At 40.9% G+C, this 26,467-nt stretch overlaps 1 protein-coding gene across 1 annotated transcript in view; it reads left to right on the plus strand.

Moving 5' to 3' along the window:
* The window catches only part of LOC106579414 (pro-neuregulin-3, membrane-bound isoform), a 436,757-nt gene that overhangs the window by 200,841 nt on the left and 209,449 nt on the right, over positions 1–26,467 (plus strand). Inside the window, exon 2 of the mRNA XM_045702613.1 lies at positions 25,045–25,177. Within this exon, the coding sequence (XP_045558569.1) occupies positions 25,045–25,177 (133 nt within the window). The remainder of the gene's footprint in view (positions 1–25,044; positions 25,178–26,467) is intronic.

Genomic DNA, 26,467 nt, shown 5'->3' on the forward strand with positions numbered 1-26,467 from the left:
ATTGCATTCTACACAAGTGGTGCTGGTTTACCTGTTTTGTCGAGGGGGGCAGAGCAAATCGTGTAGGCCCTGGAACAATTTTGATTATATTGGAAGCTGACAGTCCTCCTTGACTTTGTTGTGGTGATGGTGACCATTCTATATTACCATCTTTAGGCTTTCATATCCTCTCTTCTCTGGATGCTGGTTGTTGCATGCTCTCTCCATCTGATGGAGGAGATAGTATGGCAGACTCCTCTGAATCTTCTTCACCAAAGAAACATTCACAATCTGGATCATTAACAGCATTGTCCTTTATCTCTGAAATGTGCTCTGTCTCTGAAACCTCTTCTTATATTTCACTGTCACAGTCCAGAATTTGTGATAAGGCTTCATTGACTGAAAAGCTTTTGGAGCTCATTTTTGAATGCCTGTGTCAGAGATCTGCTGCTCTCGCACTGAGAAAGAGAAGCTTGGTAAAGCTCCTTTTCACCCAAACCTAATTATAAAAATGCAACCAGAACCAGTCAAAACAATATACATCAAATACACTTGTTTTAATTTGGACCTGTGCAAATATCTATACACATGAAAGCCTCTGGGTCAAAATGACCCACAAGATCATGTTTGTATACAAAATCTACACATACATTCCACAACACATCAGTGTGTCCACATTTTTAAATTAGGTTCATGACCCTAAATGAGGAAAAGTAATTTAATTTAATGGAGAAAAAGCGAGGTTAACTAGAATATTAGACAACTCAAAAGTGGAAATGGGTCAAATTGACCCACAACATAATAGGAGGGTTAAGTGCCTCCTATGCTTCGTGGGTGTCAGTTGTTGATGTGTGCAAGGGTCCCTGGTTCGAGCCCAGGTTGGGGCGAAGAGAGGGACGGAACTTACACTGTTACAGAAGCATTGGAGTCAAAATGGGGGGGGGGGGCACAAACTCAATATTCAGAAGGTGTTCCTAATGTTTTTGTATACTAAATATATATCATGTATGTTAAATGCATCGGGAAATGTATTTCATGTATTTGAAAATATATTCTGAAACACATGAAACAATGTATTTTAGAATATATTTTCACATGTATTTATCAATATATTTGATAAATGTATTTTAAAGTTTCTTGTGATATACTTATTTCAGATCCAGCACAGGCTTCATAAAATCACAAATAGCCATTAAATAATAACGTTTTGAAAATCTTCCTCTGATTTGCAATCCAAAGGGTCCCAGCTACAACATGCATGGTTGTTTTGTTAGATAAAATCCTTCTTTATATCCCAAAAAGTCTGTTTAGTTGGCGCCATCGATTTGAGTAATCCACTAGTTCAACATGCAGACAAAAGAATCCAAAAAGTTACTGCTAAACTTTGTTAAAACAAGCTAAACTAAGTTTCTAATCAATCCTCAGGTACCCTAAAATGTAATTCAACTATAATATTTCATACGGAAAGAAGTATGTTCAATAGAAAAGTAAAATTACCAAGTGCGCGTCCTCTTCGTTGTGCGCCCACAGACTGATTTCCAAGCCTGAAACCTTGAACAAAGACTGTTGATATCTAGTGGAAGCCATAAGAATTGCAATCTGGGAGCTGGAATTGCAAAGGACCCATAGCTTTCCATTGAAAGAGCATGGGATCTCAACAAAAAAAAAGATGTACAGTTGTTTGTTCTTTGGATTTCTGGCTACCATATCAATTGTGTTATAGTCTCATACATTATTTTAACATTTCTACAAACTTCAAAGTGTTTTCTATCCAATGGTACCAATTATAAGCATATCCTGGCTTCTGGGCCTGAGAAACAGGCAGTTTACTTTGGGCATGTCAGTGAGGCGGAAATTCTGAAAAAAGGACCCTAGCCCTAAGTGTTAAAGGACTAATTGACAATTCATGTAAGTGTCATTGTTACATTGAAGAGGTAATTAGAGTATGTACGTCTTAGGACGTAAACATGCACTGGTGTGTAGATTTGTATGTATATTCCCATGCAAGTATATAAAGCATGTTAAAGAATCTGTGACTGCATGTAAATCTGTGTAGTGTGTACAGTAAGTATGTTATTCGTGCATTGGTGTCTGTGTGTGTGTGTGTGTGTGTGTGTGTGTGTGTGTGTGTGTGTGTGTGTGTGTGTGTGTGTGTGTGTGTGTGTGTGAAACCTGCTGAGTCATACCTATAAATCACCCTGCTGCACTATTTAATGAGACCTGCCTCCGTGTGGCCATAGCAGCACCCAGCCTACTCACTTCTCCCATCTCTACTCAGATGTCTATCTCCCTGCGCCCGGTCGGCAGACACAGCACACACATGGCAGGCTAAGGCGGAAATGCTAAACAGGCCCAGCACAGCACTGACTTACTGGTTGGCAGGCAGGCACACACTTAACCCTGCAGGGCGTCAGGGTTAAGTGGGATCACACTGATGCCAGTCCCAGCAGCCATCTCTGCGGGGCCAGTGACAGCCCCCGCCAGGGGGGGCCCCGGCCATGACCTTTCTGTTGTTTTCCGAGTGTGTTACCGTGATTGGATCAGAGTTGTCTCGCAGTTGGAGGTCAGAGCTTGTATTCCTTTTTCCACATTGTGCCCCAATGTTTGTCGAGGCAAATTCACTGTGACTGTTTGAGATGTAGTGGAATGGTAAAGCACAGCCCCCAGGGAGGGATGGATGTTGGATGGTGGCGGCTAGGGATATTTTCCCTGGAAGTACAAGCAGGCTCTATTTGCCTGTAACATTGGGATTGGGAATCGATCTAGCCCCAACTTTCTGGTTTGTTTGTAGGGCCACTGTATTGTATTAAAAAAGCATAGCACAGGAAAATGTGTATTGCACCATTTGTTTTCACATAAAAACACATATCTAGTAGAGATTAGAATAGATCGCAATATTGTACAATGTTGTTATTTCTGCTGTAACTGTAACCAAGCTGACACATCACGAAAGGCTGGGTGACACTCAACTGGCAATGTTAAAAGGGCCACAACAGAGCAACAACTCCTACATTTGTTTTCTTCCATTTTGTACATAGTTCCCTTGTTTATCACAAAATAACATCCACTGACCCACACACAACCTGAGAATCTGTTTATCACAACAAAAACCCATCCACTGATTCTCACACGACCTGGCAACCAGTTTTCTCCACCCAGAGGAGATAATAGGAAGGCACCGCCAGGCCACATTGATCTCCCTGGTCACACTGGAGTAAACTGTGTCAGTGGGTCCTAATACCCAACACCCGAGCCATACCCATGCCCTCAGCGTCATATGCTGGGAGCAATGCCAAGGGGGAGGCAAGCACGCCGAGCGCCGTCAACTGCGAAACTGCAGATACAGAGCTTTTCTCCCCATCCTCTCATGCATATTAAACTCCCCTCAGCCACCTGCTCGCCATACATCACACCCTGCTTTCTTGTGCCCTGGAATTTTAATCAAGCCACAGACAGGAAGCACCGCCTAGCCTTGCGCTCTATGGTGTGCGCATGTGAATCATTTGCCAGCCGCTCGCTCTCAGGCTCAGGGCGGGAGTAAAAATGACTTCATTTCTCCAACTAACCGCTTGGAACAAATGGGAACAGTCACCACGGGAAAATTAGAGGAAAAGAAGAAATGAAGAGAGAGAAAAATAGTCATATCTCCCCTTCCTGGGGTAACACCCTGGCTTGTTATCTTTTCACTTGAGTTGCCGCGGCGTGGCTCTTTCGCTCCCATCCTCTCAGGTCCCTAGTATCGCTTTCCGTATCTTGCCCCAGTGAAAGTGATTTAGAGTAAGACAAACAGAGCGCAAGAGAGCGAGAATAGAGAGATAGAAAGAGAGAGAACAATAAGTGGGCGATCCAAATGACGGTTTTACTCAAATCAAATCTAATTTTATTTGTCACGTGCTGAATACAACCGGTGTAAATTTACCGTGAAATGCTTACTTACCAATAAGACAATAACCAACAATGCAGTTCAAGAAATAGAGAATGAAAATATTTACTAAATAAACTAAAGTAAAAAATAAAATAAAAAGTAACACAATAAAATAACAACAACGAGGCTATAAACAGTGGTGACTGGAGTCTTTGAAAACATTTTAAGCCTTCCATTGACACAGCCTAGTATATAAGTCCTGGATGGCAGGAAGCTTGGCCCCAGTGATGTACTGGGCCATACGCACTACCCTCTGTAGCGCCTTACGGTCGGTTGCCAGAGCAGTTGCCATAACAGGCGGTGATATAACCGGTCAGGATGCTCTCGATGATGCAGCTATAGAACTTTTTGAGGATCTGGGGACCCATGCCAAATCTTTTCAATCTCCTGAGGGGGAAAAGGTGTTGTCGTGCCCTCTTCACGACTGTCTTGGTGTGTTTGGACCATGATAGTTTGTTGGTGATGTGGACTCTCGACCCGCTCCATTACAGGCCCGTTGATGATAATGGGGGCCTGTTCGGCCCTCTTTTTCCTGTAGACCACTATCAGCTCCTTTGTCTTGCTAACATTGAGGGAGAGGACTATCTGTCTCACCGTTGTTGGTGATCAGACCTACTACTGTTGTGACGTCAGCAAACTTAATGATTGGCCATGCAGTCGTGGGTGAACAAGGATTACAGGAGGGGAATGAGCATGCACCCCTGAGGGGCCCCAGTGTTGAGGATTAGGGTGGCAGACGTGTTGTTGCCTACCCTTACAACTTGGGGGCGGCCCGTCAGGAATTCCAGAATACAGTTGCAGAGGGAGGTGTTTAGTCCCAAGGTCCTTAGCTTAGTGATGAGCTTTGTGGGCACTATGGTGTTGAACGCTGAGCTGTAGTCAATGAACAGCATTCTCACATAGGTGATCCTTTTGTCCAGGTGGGAAAGGGCAGTGTGGAGTGCAATAGAGATTGCGTCATCTGTGGATCTGTTGGGGCGGTATGCGATTTGCAGTGGGTCTAGGGTTTCAGGGATGATGGTGTTAATGTGAGCCATGACCAGCCTTTCAAAGTACTTCATGTCTACCGACGTGAGTGCTACAGAGGTAGTCATTTAGGCAGGTCACCTTCGCTTTCTTGGGCATAGGGACTGTGGTGGTCTGCTTGAAACATGTAGGTATTACAGACCCGGTCAGGGAGAGGTTGAAAATGTCAGTGAAGACTCTTGCCAGTTCGTTCGCACATGCTCTGAGTACACGTTCTGGTAATCCGTCTGGCCCCGCGACCTTGTGAATGTTGACCTGTTTAAAGGTTTTGCTCACATCGGCTACGGAAAGCGTGATCACACAGTCATCCAGAACAGCTGGCACTCTCATGCATGCTTCAGTGTTGCTTGCATCGATGCGAGCATGAAAGGCATTTAGCTCGTCTGGTAGTCTCACGTCACTGGGCAGCTTGTGGCTGGGTTTCCGTTTGTAGTCCGTAAAGTTTTGCAAGCCCTGCCAGAGCCGGTGTAGTAGGATTCAATCTTAGTCCTGTATTGACTCTGGCTGTTTGATGGTTCGTCTGAGGGCATAACGTGATTTCTTCCAGATTAGTGTCCCGCTCCTTGAAAGTGGCAGCTCTAGCTTTTAGCTCGATGCGGATGTTGCCTGTAATCCATGGCTTCTGTTTGGCATATGTACATATGGTCACTGTGGGGACGACGTCGTCAATGCACTTATTGATGAAGCCGGTGACTGATTTGGTGCACTCCTCAATGCCATTGGATGAATCCCAGAACATATTCCAATTCTGTATTGAGTGAGTCACTGGTACTTTAGTTTTTGCTTGTAAGCAGGAATCAGGAGGATAGAATTATGGTCAGATTTGCCAAGTAGAGGACGAGGGAGATCTTTGTATGCATATCTGTGTGTGGAGTAAAGGTGGTCTAGAGCTTTTTTCCCTCTGATTGCACATGTGACATGCTGGTAGAAATTAGGTAAAACTCAACGATACCCATGGACAGCGCCAACCAGGCAGGCTATAACCCCACCCACTTTGCCAAAGCACAGCCCCCACACCACTAGAAGGATATCTTCAAACCACCAACTTACTACCCTGAGACAAGGCCGAGTATAGCACACAAAGATCTCGCCCACGGCATGAACCCGAGGTGGGTCGCCAACCCGGACAGGAAGATCACGTCAGTGACTTAACCCACTCAAGTGGGTTGATGGATTCTGTATGCATGCCATTCAGAAGGTGAATTAGCAGGACAAAATATTTAAGTGACTTTGAACGGGGTATGGTAGCAGGTGCTAGGCATATCGGTTTGCATCAAGAACTGCAACGCTGCATTGTTTTTCACGATCAACAGTTTCCCTTGTGTATCAATAATTGTCCACCAACCAAAGGACATCCAGCCAACATGACACAACTGTGGGAAGTATCGGAGTTAACAGAGAGTACAGTCCATGCCCAGACAAATTGAGGCTGTTCTGAGGGCAAAAGGGGGGCTGCAACTAGGGCTGTGGCCGTCACAAGATTTTGTCAGCCGTGATTGTCAAGCAAATAACTGTCAGTCTCAAAGTAATTGTCTGTTAATTAACATAAGCACTTTTAGTATCTCCTGGCTTCCACACTGATGCAGACCTTTGGAACATCTACATTTTAAAATGTCTAATAAATCCATTTAATATAACCTACACCTTCACAATACATCCATTATTTATTTTAGACAGGTCCAAAGAAGCATGATATGAAGAAAATGTTGTCTATTTCAGAAGAACAGAATAGCATACTCTGAGTTGTCCTTATGTTAGGTTATGTTGTGGCTATGTCAAATGGCTGTGGGCTACACTAGTTCATTTAGCAGACAAGATTTGCTTAGAATTCCGTGGCATTATTTTACAGTATGAAGAATACAATTGAACAAAATATTTTCTCCAAACGATTTTATGGAGTGCGCAAATGCGGCTATTCTGTGTTGAGCGGTTAACAAAGAAATAGGTACTCTGATATGCTTAATTTAGAGTTACATTAATAACTTTAGTTGTTCTACAAACATTTAGCTATTCAGTACCAGTCAAAAGTTTGGACACACCTACTCATTCAAGGGTTTTTCTTTATTTTTAATATTTTCTACATTGTAGACATCAAAACTATGAAATAACACATGGAATCATGTAGTAACCAAAAAAGTGTTAAACAAATAAAAATGTATCTTATATTTTAGATTCTTAGATTCTTCAAAGTAGCCACCCTTTGCGGTGATGACAGCTTTGCACATTCTTGGCATTCTCTCAACCAGCTTCATGAGGTAGTCACCTGGAATGCATTTCAATTAACAGGTGTGCCTTGTTAATTTGTGGAATTTCTTTCCTTCTTAATCCGTTTGAGCCAATCAGTTGTGTTGTGACAAGGTAGGGGTGGTATTCAGAAGATAGCCCTATTTGGTAAAAGACCAAGTCCATATTATGGCAAGAACAGCTCAAATAAGCAAAGAGAAATGACAGTCCATCATTACTTTAAGACAGTCAATTTGGAACATTTTAAGAACTTTGAAAGTTTCTTCAAGTGCAGTGGCAAAAACCATCAAGCTCTATGTTGAAACGAGCTCTCATGAGGACTGCCACAGGAAAGGAAGACCCAGAGTTACATCTGCTGCAGAGGATAAGTTCATTAGAGTTACCAGCCTCAGAAATTGTAGCCCAAATAAATGCTTCACAGAGTTCAAATAACAGACACATCTCAACATCAACTGTTCAGAGGAGACTGCGTGAATCAGGCCTTCATGTTGCTATATGCGTAACAGCAAAATTAACCAGCATATTGGGATTGAGAACAATACAACAGAGACAGCAGCAACAGAGACGAGGAAACAGCCCTTGCCTTAAGCCTTATTCGGGCGGGAATAGTTTTACTGGTGGTGGTCGGGTAATGTAATGCACAAAACACCACATCTGTAATTTTTGTCCCATCCGAATCTGCCATGTCAGTACCTTTTACTTACAATTCCAGCCAGAATAACCTACTATTTGTGATACAGCTTGGATTCGAACCAGGGACTGTAGTGACGCCTCTTACACTAAGATGCAGTGCCTTAGACCGCTGTGCCACTCAGGAGACCCATTTCCTGATGATGGCTCACCGCTCGTTGTACTTGGCGGCTTCAACCTCCCGACGTCTGCCTCCGATTAATTTACTGTCTAAACTCTCCTGATCAACACCTGTGAATGCTTTATGCCTCTCTCTAATGTCAATATGCCTTGTCTACTGCAGTCTTGGCTAGTTTTTACTGTTTTATTTCACTGTAGAGCCATAAACGCTCAAAATGCCTTAGATAGCTCTTTCGTCCCACCCCACACATATGTGGAGACCTCACCTGGCTTAACTTGTCCCTCCAGAGACAAAACCTCTCTCATTGTCACTCAACGCCTAGGTTTACCTCCACTGTACTCACATCCTACCATACCCTTGTCTGTACCTTATGCCTTGAATCTATTCTACCACGCCCAGAAACCTGCTCCTTTTACTCTCTGTTCTGAACATACTAGACGACCAGTTCTTATAGCCTTTAGCCGTACCCTTATCCTACTCCTTCTCTGTTCCTCTGGTGATGTAGAGGTTAACCCAGGCCCTGTAGCTCCTAGTTCCACTCCTATTCCCCAGGCGCTATCATTTGTTAACTTCTGTAACCACAAAAGCCTTGGTTTCATGCATGTTAACATCAGAAGCCTCCTCCCTAAGTGTGTTTTATTCACTGCTTTAGCACACTGCCACCCTGATGTCCTAGCCGTGTCTGAATCCTGGCTAAGGAAGACCACCAAAAATTCTGAAATCCCCAACTACAACATTTTCTGCCAAGATAGAAATGCCAAAGGGGGTGGAGTTGCAATCTACTGCAGAGATAGCCTGCAGAGTTCTGTCATGCTATACAGGTCTGCACCTATACAGGTCTGCACCCAGAAATAAGTCTCTCACTGTTGCCACTTGTTATAGACCCCCTAAGCCCCCAGCTGTGCCCTGCACACCGTATATGAATTAATTGCCCCCCATTTATCTTCAGAGTTTGTACAGTTAGGTGACCTAAACTGGGATATGCATATCACCCCGTCCGTCCTACAATCTAAGCTAGATGACCTCAATCTCACACAAATTATCATGGAACCCACCAGGTACAACCCTAAATCCGTAAACACGGGCACCCATAGATATCATCCTGAACAACCTGCCCTCTAAATACAACTCTGCTGTCTTCAACCAGGATCTCAGCGATCACTGCCTCATTGCCTGCATCCGTAATGGGTCATCGGTCAAACGACCACCACTCATCACTGTCAAATGTTCCATAAAACACTTCAGTTAACAGGCCTTTCTAATAAACCTGGCCCGGGTATCCTGGAAGGATATTGACCTCATTCTGTCAGTAAGGGATGCCTGGTTATTCTTTAAAAATGCTTTCCTCACCATATTAAATAAGCATGGCCCATTCAAAAAAATTAAAATTAAGAACAGATATAGTCCTTGGTTCACTCCAGACCTGACTGCCCTTGACCAGCACAAAAACATCCTGTGGCGTACTGCATTAACATCGAATAGCCCCCGAGATATGCAACTTTTCAGGGAAGTTAGGAACAAATATTCACAGGCAGTTATGAAAGCAAAGGCTAGCTTTTTCAAACACAAATTTGCATCCTGTAGCACAAACTCCAAAACATTCTGAGACACTAAAGTCCATGGAGAATAAGAGCACCTCCTCCCAGCTGCTCACTGCACTGAGGTTAGGAAACACTGTCACCACCGATAAATCTACGATAATCGAGAATTTTAATAAGCATTTTTCTCCGGCTGGCCATGCTTTCCACCTGGCTACCCCTACCCCGGTCAACTGCCCTGCACCCCCCACAGCAACTTGCCCAAGCCTCCCCCATTTCTCCTTCAACTAAATCCTGATAGCTGATGTTCTGAAACAGCTGCAAAATCTGGACCCCTACAAATCAGCTGGTCTAGACAATCTGAACCCTCTCTTTCTAAAATGATCCGCCACAATTGTTGCAACACCTTTTACTAGCCTGTTCAACCTCTCTTTCGTATCGTCTGAGATCCCTAAAGATTGAAAAAATGCTGCGGTCACTCCTCAAAAGGGGTGATACTCTAGACCCAAACTGTTATAGACCTATATCTATCCTACCCTGCCTTTCTAAAGTCTTCGAAAGCCAAGTTAGCAAACAGATCACCGACCATTTTGAATCCCACCGTACCTTCTCCGCTATGCGATCTGGTTTCCGAGCTGGTCATGGGTGCACCTCAGCCACGCTCAAGGTCTTAAATGATATCATAACCACCATGGATAAAAGACAATACTATGCAGCCGTATTCATTGACCTTGCCAAGCCTTTCGACTCTGTCAATCACGGCATTCTTATTGGCAGACTCAACAGGCTTAGTTTCTCAGATGACTCCTTCGCCTGGTTCACAAACTACTTCTCAGATAGAGTTCAGTGTGTCAAATCGTAGGGCTTGTTGTCCAGACCTCTGGCAGTCTCTATGGGCGTGCCACAGGGTTCAATTCTCGGGCCGACTCTTTTCTCTGTATACATCAATGATGTCGCTCTTGCTGCTGGTGATTCTCTGATGCACATCTACGCAGATGACACCATTCTGTATACCTCTGGCCCATCTTTGGACACTGTGCTAACTAACCTCCATACAGCTTCAATGCCATACAACACTCCATCCGCAGCCTCCAACTGCTCTTAAATGCAAGCAAAACTAAATGCATGCTCTTCAACCGAACGCTGCCCTCACCCGCCTGCCCGTGTAGCATCACTACTCTGGACGGTTCTGACGTAGAATATGTGGACAACTACATATACATAGGTGTCTGGTTAGACTGTAAACTCTCCTTCTAGACTCACATTAAGCATCTCCAATCCAAAATTAAATCTAGAATCAGCTTCCTATTGTGCAACAAAGCATCCTTCACTCATGCTGCCAAACATACCCTCGTAAATCTGACTTTCCTACCGATCCTTAACTTCAAAAATAGCCTCCAACACTCTACTCAGCAAATTGGATGTAGTCTATCACAGTGCCATCCATTTTGTCACCAAAGCCCCATATACTACCCACCACTGCGACCTGTATGCTCTCGTTAGCTGGCCCTCGCTTCTTATTCATCGCCAAACCCACTGGCTCCAGGTCATCTATAAGTCTTTGCTAGGTAAAGCCCCGCCTTATCTCAGCTCACTGGTCACTATAGCAGCACCCACCTGAAGCATGCGCTCCAGCAGGTATATTTCACTGGTCATCCCCAAAGCCAACTCCTCTTTTAGCTGCTTTTCCTTCCAGTTCTCTGCTGGCAATGACTGGAACAAATTGAAAAAATCACTGAAGCTTGAGACATATCTCCCTCACTAACTTTAAGCATCAGCTGTCAGAGGAGCTTACCGATCATTGCACCTGTACATAGCCCATCTGTAAGTAGCCCACCCAACTACCTCATCCCCATGTTGTTGTTTTTTTCTCCTTTGCACCCCAGTATCTCTACTTGCACATTTATCTTCTGCACATCTATCACTCCAGTGTTTAATTACTAAATTGCAATTATTTCGCCACTATGGCATATTTATTGCCTTACCTCCCTAATCTTACTACATTTTCACACACTGTATACAGACTTCTCTATTGTTTTATTGACTGTACGTTTGTTTATCCCATGTGTAACTCTGTTGTTTGTGTCGCACTGCTTTGCTCTATCTTGGCCAGGTCGCAGTTGTAAATGAGATCTTGTTCTTAACCTCTTGACGTTACCCTAGGATAGGGGGCGCCACAGCGCATTTTGGAAAAAATTCGTGCCCATTTTCAACGGCCTACTAATCAGACTCAGAAGCTAGGATATGCATATAATTAATACCTGTGGATAGAAAACACCCTAAAGTTTCTAAAACTGTTTGAATGGTGTCTGTGAGTATAACAGAACTCATATGGCAGTCAAAACCCCGAGACCGATTGAACCAGGAAGTGGAATTCTGAATTGTGGACTCAACTTCACGTCGTCGCCTATTTTTCACACCGTGAGATATCGTTTATTGAGCACTTCGTATTGCTTCCACAAGATGTCGCCAGTCTTTACAAAGTGTTTTGAGCCTTCTACTGTCGAAACTCAGTGAATGAGACCCGTTGGAAATTGGTCACAGCGGGAGGGCCATCACCATTATGACGCCGGCGGCCCTGTCTACCCCCACCTTTGGAAACATTTTGAAACACATTGAAATCGTCCCCCTCGAATCTTATTGGCTCTCTTGTTGAAACAGGCCCTGAAGATTTATGTTATACAACGTTTGACATGTTTGAACGAACCTAAATGTGAAAAAAAAGTATTATTTCGAAACCACTGTGGCGCGCAAGGCAGATTAGTTGGATACGCCCTTCGGACGCACTAACAACAGCAAGCTAATGGAACATAAAGGATGGACTTTTTCGACCGAAAATACATCTGTTGTGGACCTGGGATGCCTGGAAGTGCTTTCTGATGAAGACAACTAAAGGTAAGGGATTATTGACAATATTATACAACATTAGATGTGATATGCGATTGTTCCAAGATGGCACCGAGCTGTATTTACTAGCTCATTTTCTGAGTATCGCATCCCCTTTTATCGCTAAGTGTGATTACCCAGTAAAGTTATTTTTAAATCTGGTATGACAGGTGCTTTCAAGAGATATTCATCTATAAATCTTAGAATGACAATATTACATTTTAAACATGTTTTCGAATAGTAATTCAGTAAATTGTAGCACTGTTTCATCGGATGCTTTTGACGGGAAAATAGTTAGTCAACGTCAGACGCCGATGTAAAATGCTGTTTTCATATCTAAATATGAACTTTATTGAACAAAAGAATGCATGCATTGTGTAACATGATGTCCTAGGTGTGTCATCTGATGAAGTTTGTAAAAGGTTAGTGCTGCATTTAGCTGTTTTTTGGTTATTTGTGATGCATGTGGTTGGTCGGAAAATGGCTATGTTGCTGCTTTTTACGATGGACTCCTCTAACATAATCTAATGATTTGCTTTTCCTGTTAAACCTTTTTGAAATCGGACGACGTGGGTCGATTCAGGAGAGGTGTATCTATAAAACGAAAAAAATAAAAAAATTAAATAAAATTCAAATTATTACATTTTGTTATGCTAATGGCGATATGATTTTTCGCTGGATTTTGATCCCGCTGACGGGATGAGACGCTAAATAAAGGTGAAATAAAGGTGAAATAATAAAAAAATATTTCTAACTCTCTTTCCCCTCCTTGCATGTTTTGACCACACCCTTTCCTAGTCCCCTCCCACTCACAAGGCAGCTTGACCTACATTTTTACTAGAGGCTGTTCGCCTACTAATCTCACTGCTACCCCTCTCCAGGTCTCTGATCACTACTTCCTTTTCTTTCTCCCTTTCCTCCAACCCTAGCCACTCATCCCTACCCAGATGGTCATGTGCCATATCAATCTTCAATCTCTCTCTCCCACTGCTCTCTCCTCTTCTATCTTATCATCTCTCCCTTCTGCTAAATCCTGCCTCCTGATTCTGCCTCTTCGACCATACTTTCCTCTCTTTCCACATCCTGTGACTCACACTGGCCTCTTTCCTCCCCTCCTGCTCCATGGCTGAGTGACTCATTGTGAGCTTATAGAACACGGCTGCGGTCAGCTAAGGACCTATCATCCTTTCACTCCCTCCTCTCTACCTTCTCTTCCTCATCCTGTATCTACTGCTAAAGCCACTTTCTAGCACTCTGGCTTCTGCCTCTAACAAGCTTCTTCCTCTAACCCTAGGAAACTCTTTTCCGCTTTTTCCTCCCTCCTTAATGCCCCTCCCTCCTCCCTCTCTTTGGATGATTTTGTCAACCACTTTGAAAAGAAGGTTGATGACATCCAATCCTCATTCAGCCTTTTGAATCCACTGGTCCCACTCACACAGAACTACCCTACGCTTTGACCTCTTTCTATCCTCTCGCTCCAGATGAAATTCTGCGACTAATGAGGTTCGGCCCCCGAAAAACCTTCCCGCTCAATCCAATCCCCTCCTCCCTTCTCCAGACCATCTCTGGAGACCTTTTATACATTCCTCACTTCCCTCATCAACTCATCCCTGACCAATGGCTTCATCCCCTCTGACTTCAACCAACAATCGACTCCTCTGACGTCAAAAACTACAGACCGGTATCCCTTCTATTTTTTCATTTCAAAACACTTTTGTATGCTGTCTCTGACCAACTCTCTCGCTATCTCTCTCAGAACGCTCTTCTTGACCCTAACCAGTCAGGTTTCAAGACGGGTCACTCAACCGAGACTGCTCTTCTCTGTGTCACGGAGGCTCTCCGCACTGCCACAACTGACTCTCTCTCCTCTGTTCTCATCATCCTAGATCTATCTGCTGCCTTCGACACCATGAACCATCAGATCCTCCTCACCACCATCTCGGGGCTGGGCGTCTCAGGCTGCACACTCTTGAATTGCATCCTACCTGGCAGGCGATATGAAGAGGATATTTGTCTGCACCACGTACTCTCACTACTGTTGTATCCTAGGGCTCGGTTCTAGGCCCTCTCCTCTTCTCTCTATACACCAAGTCATTCTGCTCCGTCATATTCTCACATGGTCTCTCCTATCATTGTTACACGGATGACACCCAACTACTTTTCTCCTTCCCCCGTCTGACACCCAGGTGGCAACATGCATCTCTGCGTGCCTGACAGATATCTCAGCTTGAATGTTGGCCCACCACCTCAAGCTCAACCTCGAAAAGACGCAGCTTGCTCTTCCTCCCGAATAAGGCCTACCCACTCAAAGACCTCTCCATCATGGTTGACAACTCCATGGTGTCCCCTGCCCAGAGTGCAAAGATCCTTGGCATGACATTGGACAACACCTGCTGTTCTCTGCTAACATTAAAGCAGTGACTTGCTCCTGCAGGTTCATGCTCTTCAACATCCGTAGAGTATGACCCTACCTCACACAGGAAGCAGTGCAGGTCCTAATCCAGTCACTTGTCATTTTCCGTCTGGACTACTACAACTCGCTGTTGGCTGAACTCCCCGCTTGTTCCATCAAACCCCTGCAACTTATCCAGAAAGCTACAGTCCGCCTGGTGTTCAAACTTCGCAAGTTCTCCCATGTCACCCGTTCCTCTGCACACTCCACTGGATTCCAGTTAAAGCTGGAACTGCCCTATGAGTGTTAGGCAAGTACCGTGGGCCAGTACCGTGGGCAAGAACCATGGTCTTATAGTCGAAGTAAAGTCTTGAAATAGATAACTTTTGAACACCATGCCTTGGGAGTTTATTGAATTGATAATACAGAGTATGTAGTCCACTGTCTTTTTAAAATCCTAAGAATGATGTCTTGGATGTCGAGGCTTAATTAGATATGCAAGCAGGACAGACACCTGGGTCCACTGAATATGAAACGCATCCATATTTCCATTTTGGCGTTGGGCATTGCAAATGTGTAAAGAAGCAAAGAAGTTGCACAGTAAGACTTCCTTTGAACCACTGGTCCAATGCCCAGTGACAGGCATTCACCATGCTTGTATTGACTGTTATAAGGATAGCACATCTTCTAATGTATTATCAATGCATACTCGAAGGCACTGTAAATACAGTGATAAGTAAGTTATAATTGGTACCTTCCTCCATGTATTATTTTTATAATAATAAAGTTAGGTAACACTAAGATGCTCTCATACATGTATTTTTAAACTGTGATTACTTTAGTAATAACAGTATATTTACATGATCTTACATAGTAATTCATACAAAATACCATATAAGGTTTATGAAAAATCATAAAAATAGTTATAGGTTCGCCAATATCTTCGTGTCCATCTGATCTGTCATCATCTTTCAAGGCCTCACAAAAGGTGTGAGATGTATCAATCAATACCCTGGAGCAAAAGATTTATCTGGATGTTGTGGCACAACTAAGGGATTATTTTTCTCTAATTTAGAAATGCATCTCTTTCTCACATGGGATTGGTCAACGGAAGCACGGGGTGCTGAAAAAGTGATGATGCACATATGACACATGTAATGCTATGATGGCTGTTGTGACAGAACAGAAAAGGCCCATAACAACAACAACAACAACAACAACAACAACAACAACAAAATTATCAAAGATGTAATCCAATTGCACTGCTAAATCTAAAGTAGGGGGGCAGTATACCAGCCAATCCGCTAGGCTTGTAATCATATTATGGCATGATGATATGACCAGGCGCGTAAATATTAGAAACAGATCAATTTGACCCCTCTAATAATATACTATGAGGAATTTGATGGATTGAAAATGATATTCTCACCATAGCTACTGGCTTTCTGTGGCTTTACACTACACAGTACTAGGCTAGTCAATTCTTCATTTTTGTTATTGGAACCCCCCCACCGCCAATTATGCTTGGTTTGGTACTAGTTTGTGCTTGGTTTGGTACTTGTGGTTTGTTTAGGAGGCTTGTAAGGAGAATGGAGACAAAACAAAACCCTTAATTATGTGGGCTAACTTGTAACAAATAAAGAATTAAAGTCAATTCATAAGAATGATATAGAAAATTATATTTTTCTAATTGAGAAGGGTTCTATTGAAATGTGACGAGCAAGAAACAAGTCATAATTGTTAATGGTTATATTGGGCTCAATTTTTGGAGTTCAAAGACAACTTTGGTAGTAATATGAATTTTGAAACAAGTATTGTCTAGTAGGCTACAGAATTAGAGAAGGGCTGATTCTCTGAACCTCAGACAATAGGCTCAAGCAAACCTGTTTCTCTCCTCAGTCAGAGGCAGCCTAGTTGTTTAGAAAATAAATGTGTATGCCAAAATTGGGGGGGAAAGCAATCATCATATTTATCCTGTCTGGGCCAGTGGGACGCTTGAGTCCCACCATAATCAACAGCCAGTGGAATCGCTTTGCGCTAAATGCAATACCTCATAAATGCTATAACTTCAATTTCTCATACATATGACTATTTTACACCGTTTTATAGATACACCTCTCCTGAATCGAACCACGTTGGCCGATTTCAAAAAGGCTTTACAGCAAAAGCAAAACATTAGATTATGTCAGCAGAGTACCCAGCCAGAAATAATCACACAGCCATTTTCAAAGCAACTAGCATGCATCACAAATTCCCAAAACTCTGCTGAATGCAGCACTAACCTTTGACAACCTTCATCAGATGACACTCCTAGGACATCATGTTACACAACACATGCATTTTTTGTTCGATAAAGTTCATATTTATATATAAAAACAGCATTTTACATCGGCGCATGACGTTCAGAAAATCTTTTCCCTCAAATGCTTCCGGTAAATTAGCGCTACAATTTACAAAATTACTATTCGAAAACATTGTTAAAATGTAATATTGTCATTCAAAGACTTATAGATTAACATGTCTTGAATGCCATCGCTTTGCCAGATTTAAAAATGACTTTACTGGGAAATCACACTTTGCAATAAACGACGTGGTATGCCCAGAAAAAAAGTCTAGGCTATAAACGTTGGAGCCATCTTGGAACGATCAACCATCAAAAATACTATTGTAAATAATCCCTTACCTTTGATTATCTTTATCAGAAGGCACTTCTAGGAATCCCAGGTCCATAACAAATGTAGTTTTGTTCAAAAAAGTTAATAATTTATGTCCCAATAGTGTTAGCGCGCTCCGAAGGCTAGTGAAAATGTACCGTGTGCGTCTGACTTGTCGTCAGGAATGAGCAAAAAATATATATTTAAGTTCGTTCAAACATGTCAAACGTTGTATAACATAAATCTTTAGGGGCTTTTTCAACCAGGGCTTCAATAATATTCCATTGGGACGGTTGCATTGTTTTTCAAAACGTTTCGAAAAGGGAGAGTAGCCATGGGCGCCGACGTCACAATGGTAATGGCCCATCCCCTGTGACCAATATCAACAGCCTCTCTTTGGGTCAGTTACTACCATAGAAGACTCAAACCACTTTGTAAAGACTGGGGACATCTAGTGGAAGCCATAGGAAGTGCTAAATGATTCACAAGCCCCTGTGTGTTTCAATGGCAAATGTTTGAAGTGATATCCACACATCAGATTTCAGTTTCCTGTCAGGATTTGTCTCAGGGTTTTGACTGCCATATGAGTTCTGTTATACTCACAGACACCATTCAAACAGTTTTAGAAACTTTAGGGTGTTTTCTATCCAAATCAAACAATTATATGCATATTCTAGTTACTGGACAGGAGTAGTAACCAGATTAAATCGGGTACGTTTTTTATCCGGCCGTGCAAATACTGCCCCCTATCCCTAACAGGATTTATACAGCCTAATAATAAACCTAAGAAAACTTTCAGAACCACCTTTATATTTATTTCAAATGAGAAAATCTACAAATATAATCTCTTTATTGATAGAGATGCATGTGACATTGCACAGCAGTAAGCTGGTATATTTATCCTTCATTAATTATTTATTCTTGATTTCAGTATGGAAGGGAAACCAGGGTAAAAGGTATTCTTATACCATATTTTAGTGTAACATTGTAGCAGTTCATTCAATTGGGAGTGGTAAGGGGTGAGTGGTGTGATGTTCCCCCATGATGAAAGGGGGTCATGACTGAAAAAGTTTGGGAAGCACTGATCTAGCTAATGATTAGTACAAATACAGATGGGTATGTTTCACCATATTCATTGTATCTACTATGCTGCATCAGTTGGGCTACAGGTAATAATGCTTATTGCTAATAACACACCAATCTGATAATGTTGTTAGGCTCATTTTTGGGGGGGTAGATTATATTGTATTGGTGTTCCCATCATTTTATTTTCACTAATTTTGGAGTAGAAAAGTCACCAGGTCTGCAATCCGTACAAAAGAAATGTAATGCAATGTAAAAATTAATTGGAAACTGTGCTGTTCTGAATAACCACTTGAAAATCGGAGAGGGGTTGGGTTGTGGGTTCAACATGCACCAGTACCCTTCAAATACGTCACTCATTGCTTTACGCAGTACCCTACCACACTAGCAAAACAGAGCAAATGTAAAGTCTGTTGAAAAATGTTGAAGAATGTGTTGTTCAGTACAAGCCATTACGCAAAAATACAGTGGTTCCTCCTTCAAAAGTTGCGAGCTTACACCACGGGACTTAGAGGTAATTCGTGGTTTAGTATGGTACCCTGCATCACCACTTCATTGCTTCAGACCAGCGCAAGGGGGAGTTAGTGCACTGATTATGCTTTTGGGTCCAACTGTGTCTCCAACTGAAAATGAATGGGTGACATAAACCTAAATCGAAACGGATAATTGTGCACGACTTCAGTATTACTTACTAAAACTGTTGTTACACTAAGGTTTTTATTATTTTATTTTGTTAGGATTATTTTGCTCTTACTGTAGTACTGTAGGCCACTCAACTGGGTCACGTTGTACAGCGCCTGAGTGTTGCAACTGTGCAAGACACTGCATAGCAGTGCAAGCTGTGTTGCTACAGATGCTGGTTCAATACCTGTGCTGGCCTCGACTGGGAGACCCATGAGATATTTGTAGGTTTTTGATTTTTCTCCCTCAAAAAACAAATCATTCTAAATGACAAACTGGCTTTATTTACAAATTAGTAACAATTTCTCACCCCATGTTCAAAAATGGCCTTTTTCTCGCTCATTTTATGTTATTTGAATACGAAATCGTCTCCAAAATATTTAAGGGGCATTGCACTAATAATGGCGCTGACTAGGGAAACGTTCCCGCTGTTCTGTTCTTAGTGCCAGTCTGCACGTTCAAACTAAAACAATGTAACTAATAATGGCATCTTTATGCTTTCATTAATAAAATAATGATAAAAATACTCTTTCAAAATGCCAATGTTTATTTAGTTATGGATCCATAACGAATTACTATGGGAATTAATATCACTGAATTACAGAAATATCCTCCAATCCTCTGTATGTAATTATTGGCGGAGAGTCACATCATATTTTTCAATATACTGTAGGCCTACCGTAGGCGACATGAGTCTCAGTAGTGTTGAGTAATGAGCTGTTAAAAGTGGTCTATGTCTTATTTATTTAAATAGAAAATGTTTTTAAAGAACTATTTCAGTACAATTTCAGGCTGCTCTGAGACAAGCATGGGGACTCTTAGTGTGACCTTTATTTAACTAGGCAAGTCAACAAATTATTATTTACAAGGACAGCCTTCTCCTTCCTTCCTGTCGGGGAATTGAACCCCCGTCTCCCACAGAACACTGGATTCTTTAGCTAAATAGCCCAGTACTGTACTCCTGACCGTCACATTATACAGCACCATATTTTCCATTCCATCCTAACAGAAACTCAGAGGATTTTTCATTTTCCTTGGAATAGAAACACCATAATATTAATCAAATTAATCCCAAACTCTAAAAGTTATTGGAAAGGTAGATACAAATTATTTGTGACATTGTGGTTACAATAAAGAATGCAAACAAGATGCTATATTTTTATTTACAGGTTTTCAAACACTTGTAGCCCGATTAGCAGGACAATAGACTCTTTATAGCCCGGCTACTGTAGGTGTGAACATCCACCCTACCTGCAATGTATTCGATGCTTAAGTACTCTGAAGTGTTACATTTCTAACTCAAAACAGCAGTACAGTATTTCTTCATCAACATCTTTATGCTTTTGTTAATAAAATAATGATGAAAATACTCTTTCAAAATGCTGATGTTTATTTAGTTATGGATCCATAATGAATTACTATGAGAATAAATATCAGTGAATTACAGAAATACTGGAACAAAAAATACTCTTTCAAACACACAGTCATATTGTACAGCGCCATTATGGCTATTAGCAGGGCTATATTTTGGCCTTTATGGGCGGCACACAATTGGCACAGCGTTTCTCTCCCTCTAAAAATAGAAATAAATGTTTTGGCCTTTACAAATATTATTTTGACCTTTATTCAGATTACCATCGTTCTCTTTCATTTAAAAAAAATTAAATAACCTCCAAAATATTGTTATATATTATCAAGTTGATGACACAGTCATATAGCCGGCACCTACATAAAGCTGAGTGACTCACTCATTCATGGTTTTGGATCAAAAATAAATAAGTACCAACATTCTTTCTTATAGTCTTTAATAAAGAAATGTTTTGGCTATCCTGACCTGGACACCATGTACAGTATTATACTAGCCCATTAGCAGGACATTATACCTTTAACAACACCTCTCTGTATTTTGATACTTTGTTCCAGAGTGGATGGGGTCTCCCACAGTGCAAAATGCGTTGCTGCAGATGCAGATTCGATACCCGTGCCGGCCGCCACTGGGAGACCCATGAGGCTGCTTTTGGTTTTAATTTAGAATCCTCCAATCCTCAATATGTAATTTTTGGTGGAGAGTCACGTCATATTTTTCGATATACTGTAGGCCATCCATAGGCGACATGAGTCTCACTAGTGTTGAGTAATGTGCCGTAAAAAGTGGTGTAGGTCTTATTTATTTAAAGAGCATATTGAAGTTAGAAGCAATAGCCTAGAACTATTTTAGCACTGTTTTACGCTGCTCTGAGACTAGCATGGGGACTGGTCTCGATAAATCAATGAGATTTTTATTTTCACTTAAACTCTGTTTGGGTATTGGTTAGACTAGAATAAAAAAATTATGGTACAGAAATGTTGCGCTCTTTGTGTAACCTTTTTTTAACTAGGCAAGTCAGTTAAGAACAAATTCTTATTTACAAGGACAGCCTACTCCTTCCTCCCCATCAGGGAATTGAACCCCAGTCTCCCGCGTGCCCGCATTCTCTTGTACAGCCATTATTGAAGGTACTTGAGGTCAAGTCTAGACATGGCCTGCTCTCCCTTATGTAAGGAATTAGGCACTTTTCCATGTTTACTACAATATGTATTGTAGGCTATGTTTACTTGTCAGACTGCACAGTAGCCTAATAAACAAATGGAGGTGGCTTATATCTTCAAAATGCTATATTATGAAAATGTAAAAGCATATACTGTACAGTACTGTATTTCTTCATTAGCATCTTTATGCTTTCGTTAATAAAATAATGATAAAAATACTCTTTCAAAATGCAGATGTTGAGATTTAGTTATGGATCCATAACTAATTACTATGGGAATAAATAAACTTCTCTAAGGAAGGCAAACAAATTGTTGCTTACTGGAAAATACTCTTTCAAACACACATGGTCATGTTGTACAGCGTCATTATGGCTATTAGCAGGGCTATATTTTGGCTTCTATAAAAATGATGTTGGCCTTTATTCAGATTACAATCGCTCACTGTCGTTAATTTGATAATGAAATCATGTCCAAAATATGGTTATATATAGCCTTCCCGCTTTGGACATCTATTTCAGCACCATTTTACGCTGCTCTGAGACAAGCATGGAGAAATGTAAATGTTCAATTATATTCCATAATATTCTTAAAATATATGTGTTGACTGAATATAAGCAAGTGATGTCTGCTAAATAATGAAGTTAGGTTTCTCCAGAAATAAATCATTCTAAATAACAAACTGGCTTTATTTAGAAATTAGTGAGAATAATTGCCTTTTTGTCGCTCACTCTAGGTTAAATGAAAACAAAATCTCCAAAATATCGTACATTTTTAAACAAAGCGATTATTATTATTATCAATTCATTTAGAATTATTTAAAAGCCCCTTAGATATTCTCACAGATCCTAACGGAAAATGCCAGTTCGATTTAGAATCCCCCAATCCTCTTAATGTAATCATTGGCGGCGAGTCTCTTCATTGAAAAAAATAATTTGTAGATATACTGTAGGCCTACCATAGGCGAAATTAATATTGGTTACACTACAATTAGGGTGTGGAAATGCTATGTCCCTTAGATATTAATTTAGAATCCGCCAATCCTCTTATGCTGTAGCCTACTGCCAACCATCACGTTATACAGCGCAATATTTTCCATTCCATCCTAACGGAAACCCCGAGGGTTTTGTTTTTCACTTTTCTCAGAATAGAAACACCATAATATTAATCAAATTAATTAAGCCAAATTTCTTAATCAATCCCATGTACTATGTTATTACAAAAAAAGGTTTTCAATTCTCTAGTAATGCCAATATGGGAGACTATCAAATGCTTCTCAAAGTTGCCCTCGGGTGGTCGAACTAGCAGTAACTTGCATTAACGTAAAAAATGGCTGAAAATTAAGTAACGTGCCATAGAATGCTGCAGCAGCCTGCAAGGTGTGCTGCAGTATGACACAACTTTTAAAGGAGGAACACTGTAGCAAATGTTAAATCGAACTGAATGCACCCCAGAACTGACTTTCTCACAGTCGTTCTACAAACAAATTGTCAAGTACTTTCTGAACTGTTAGAGCTTGACCAACTGTTGAAAATAATTAGGAAATTATTGGGATTTCAGTTGTGGTTGGGATATATTAACCCAATTAACAGGAAAGTATTGGATGTATTTTCCCTTAAAGATTCACCAGAAACAAGACGTGTATGTGTGTGTGTGTGTGTGTGTGTGTGTGTGTGTGCGTGTGTGTGTCATGGTTGGGGTCAATTAGGAATTTCTGATTTTAATTCAATTCCAACAATGAATTTGAATTTAATTTGAATTGTCCACTCCCCTCAAGAAGAAGATTTTTAATTGAATTTGAGGAATTGAAGGGAGTAGAATTTAAGCAATTCAAACCAATTAAACTGAGACGTGAAATGTCAGTCTAATTCATTTGACAAATATTTTATCAAAAGGATATGCCACTCACTTATTAATGCAAATAATTACATATATTAGTTTGATTATAACTCAAAGATGTCAAACAGTATTTCTTTTTGTCATGAGATGTTAGATTGTTCCCTTCCATACTGCAGTGTTTGATCTAATACATTTTGGGAAATGTATTTTTTCTGATATTTAAAAACATTAAGGGAATTATTAATTATTATAAACAACCCACAACATGATCTTATAATATTTCCAGACCACTACAAAAATACTTGATTGTTTTAGGATAATACATTTTACAAATGAAATATTTGAACCTTCTGCTACATGGTATTGTTAGCCATACGTGATGTCAAAATATACATTTCTATGGTGTGTAGAATAAATAAGCCATTTGAATTTCATTGAATTAAATTCTACTTTAATTCAAGAGCAATTCACAACTCAATTTAGAATTGACCCCAACCTTTTTGGTGTGTGTGTGCAAACATGGCTGACTCTTTTTTGCGGCGGAATACCTGCATTGCAGTGGCTGTGCATAGCGGCCATGGCTCAGTCAACAGACAGAGCATTGTGTGTTCAGAGCAGAGCAGGGCTTGTGCAGGGTCAGAATGAAAGAACAGCACATGGAGCTGAAAAATGTCATGCCACAGCCATTTATTCTTACCCAATTCCAAATCAAAGCAGGTACTTTCAATACTATCTAAAATATAAGAGAACCTGCAACAAATAACATGTTTAAATAACATGGATGAATGATGTCAATAGATAATGTGGTAATGTGTGATTTGTTCAATTGTAGGCCCATATTTATCTATCAACCTCCTTCACCCTTTTGTCAATTGTAACCAAAACACATTTTTTTTCACAGTATCCATATTTATGTACTATACATCAAACTTTTGAATCATTCTGATAATCTGTATAACAAAGCCTCATCAGAGTACAAATAATTAATTCCCATTCAACAAATGTGTAACGATGTCATCACTGTTGATGATTAACAGGAAGGAGTGGAGTGAGACAGCAGTGTTTACTTAGCTCCGCTCTGGTAGCTTATTGAACCTGAACCCCCGTGTCATGACACCTGCTCCTGAATATTATTTATATCAAGTTAGCACCGCAAGCTCCTGAGTAGCCTTGTCAGTGTGTATGGAAGCTGTATGTATGATGATATAGGCCATGATCATAGAGCCAAAATATTTGGCAAAACAATAAAAAATCCTTACTGTTTATACAATAAGCCAAATCAAGTACTAATCCAGGTGATTTTGACACATCTCTCTCCCTCTGTCATCTTTCTTTCTTGGTAAACAAATGTTTTTTTTGCTGTGATTCTGAAGTTTATATGTTACCCAAACAAAATGTTTCTTCAATAATGGTCTCTCTGTGACATCCAGTAACCACATATCTCTTTCTCTCTCTCACAGTGGCCCCCACATCCCCTAGTCTGCGTTCAGAGGTCTTCAAGCCTTGCATCGATGACAAGGACCTGGCCTTCTGCCTCAACGAGGGCGAGTGCTCCATCATTGAGACAGTAGCAGGAGTGCACAGACACTGCAGGTGAGTCTCTCGGTGTGTGGGGGTGTGTCTGTGTCTGTATTAGTTCACTGTGTCTAACTTGTCCTAGCCTGAAGATTCAGACCTTACGGTTGCAATAATTACATATTCCCTGTAAGGTCTGAATGGCAGGCTGCCGTGATCAGGATCAGAGATCCTGAGTTTTCCGAGATTCCTCGGAAAACGTACCTCAATCCAGGGATGGGAGATGGTGCTGTACTCATAATTATCCCATTATCCAAAATGATACATCAAGAAGATTGAAATACTGCTAGTTTTAATTAACCCTCTACTGCACACATACTTTTTTTCATAACAAATGTTTTGAAGATTTAAGCTTTCTGATAATGTAGCAATAATAAAAAATATATCTTCTACCCCCCACACAAATACGTTTTTTTTTGTTGCCTCATGGAAATGCTGTACCATACGGGTACTAAATCACCAAGGAAAGTCAGATATTTTCTGAACATTTATTAAGTCAAATATAGCAGAAACAAGCACTTTTTTCATAAGAAAAGGAAATGATTCTGGCATCCATTCTTCCTCGCTGTCACTGCCCTCAAGCTCACTGTCCTCACTGCTCGATTAGGCTCCTTTAGCCCTGTGTCCATTGCCTGTGAATGTCAGTGGATATGTTGGCAAAAACATTGACCAATGCATTAAATTGCCCTGACAAGTAGCATAACTGCACAACGCTGCCCTGAGGCAACAAAAATAAAACTATGTTTTTTAATATATACAGTATATAAACGAAATATCTTCAAAACCTATCAAATATGCTTCATTAGAGATTCCTACAAAAGTACAAGTTATTATTGTCAAGTTATCTCTATATAAACATGCAAAATAATTAAATGTATCTTACCTTTCACTCACAACATGCGCTCACGTTGCTCTGCTTCCTGAAAGAAGGTTCCTACCCCAACTCATAAACCATACTAACTTCTGTACCTCATTGGATTGTTTACAGGATTGTTACATGTCGTTGCATAATGTCATTTATAGGATAAAAAATATATTTATAATTATATAGGGGCCAAAAGGTTTTCTGTTGCCCGAGGGCAACGATGTGCAGTAGAGGGTTAAATTGCCATTTTCGTCAGCATACTAGACTAGCTAATTCTAAAGCAACCTATTGGATTCGACAACACTTCCGGTGGCTACTCACCCCAATGCTACGTGTCACATTTTCATGGAATCCAATGGGCTGCTACAGTATTAGCTATCATAGCATTCTGGGGAAAACAGCCATTTAAATAAAAAGAAGCAGAATTCCATTCAACATTTCGG

The sequence above is a fragment of the Salmo salar genome, chromosome ssa19 (assembly GCF_905237065.1).
Source record: "Salmo salar chromosome ssa19, Ssal_v3.1, whole genome shotgun sequence".
In the NCBI taxonomy this organism is placed as follows: Eukaryota; Metazoa; Chordata; class Actinopteri; order Salmoniformes; family Salmonidae; genus Salmo; species Salmo salar.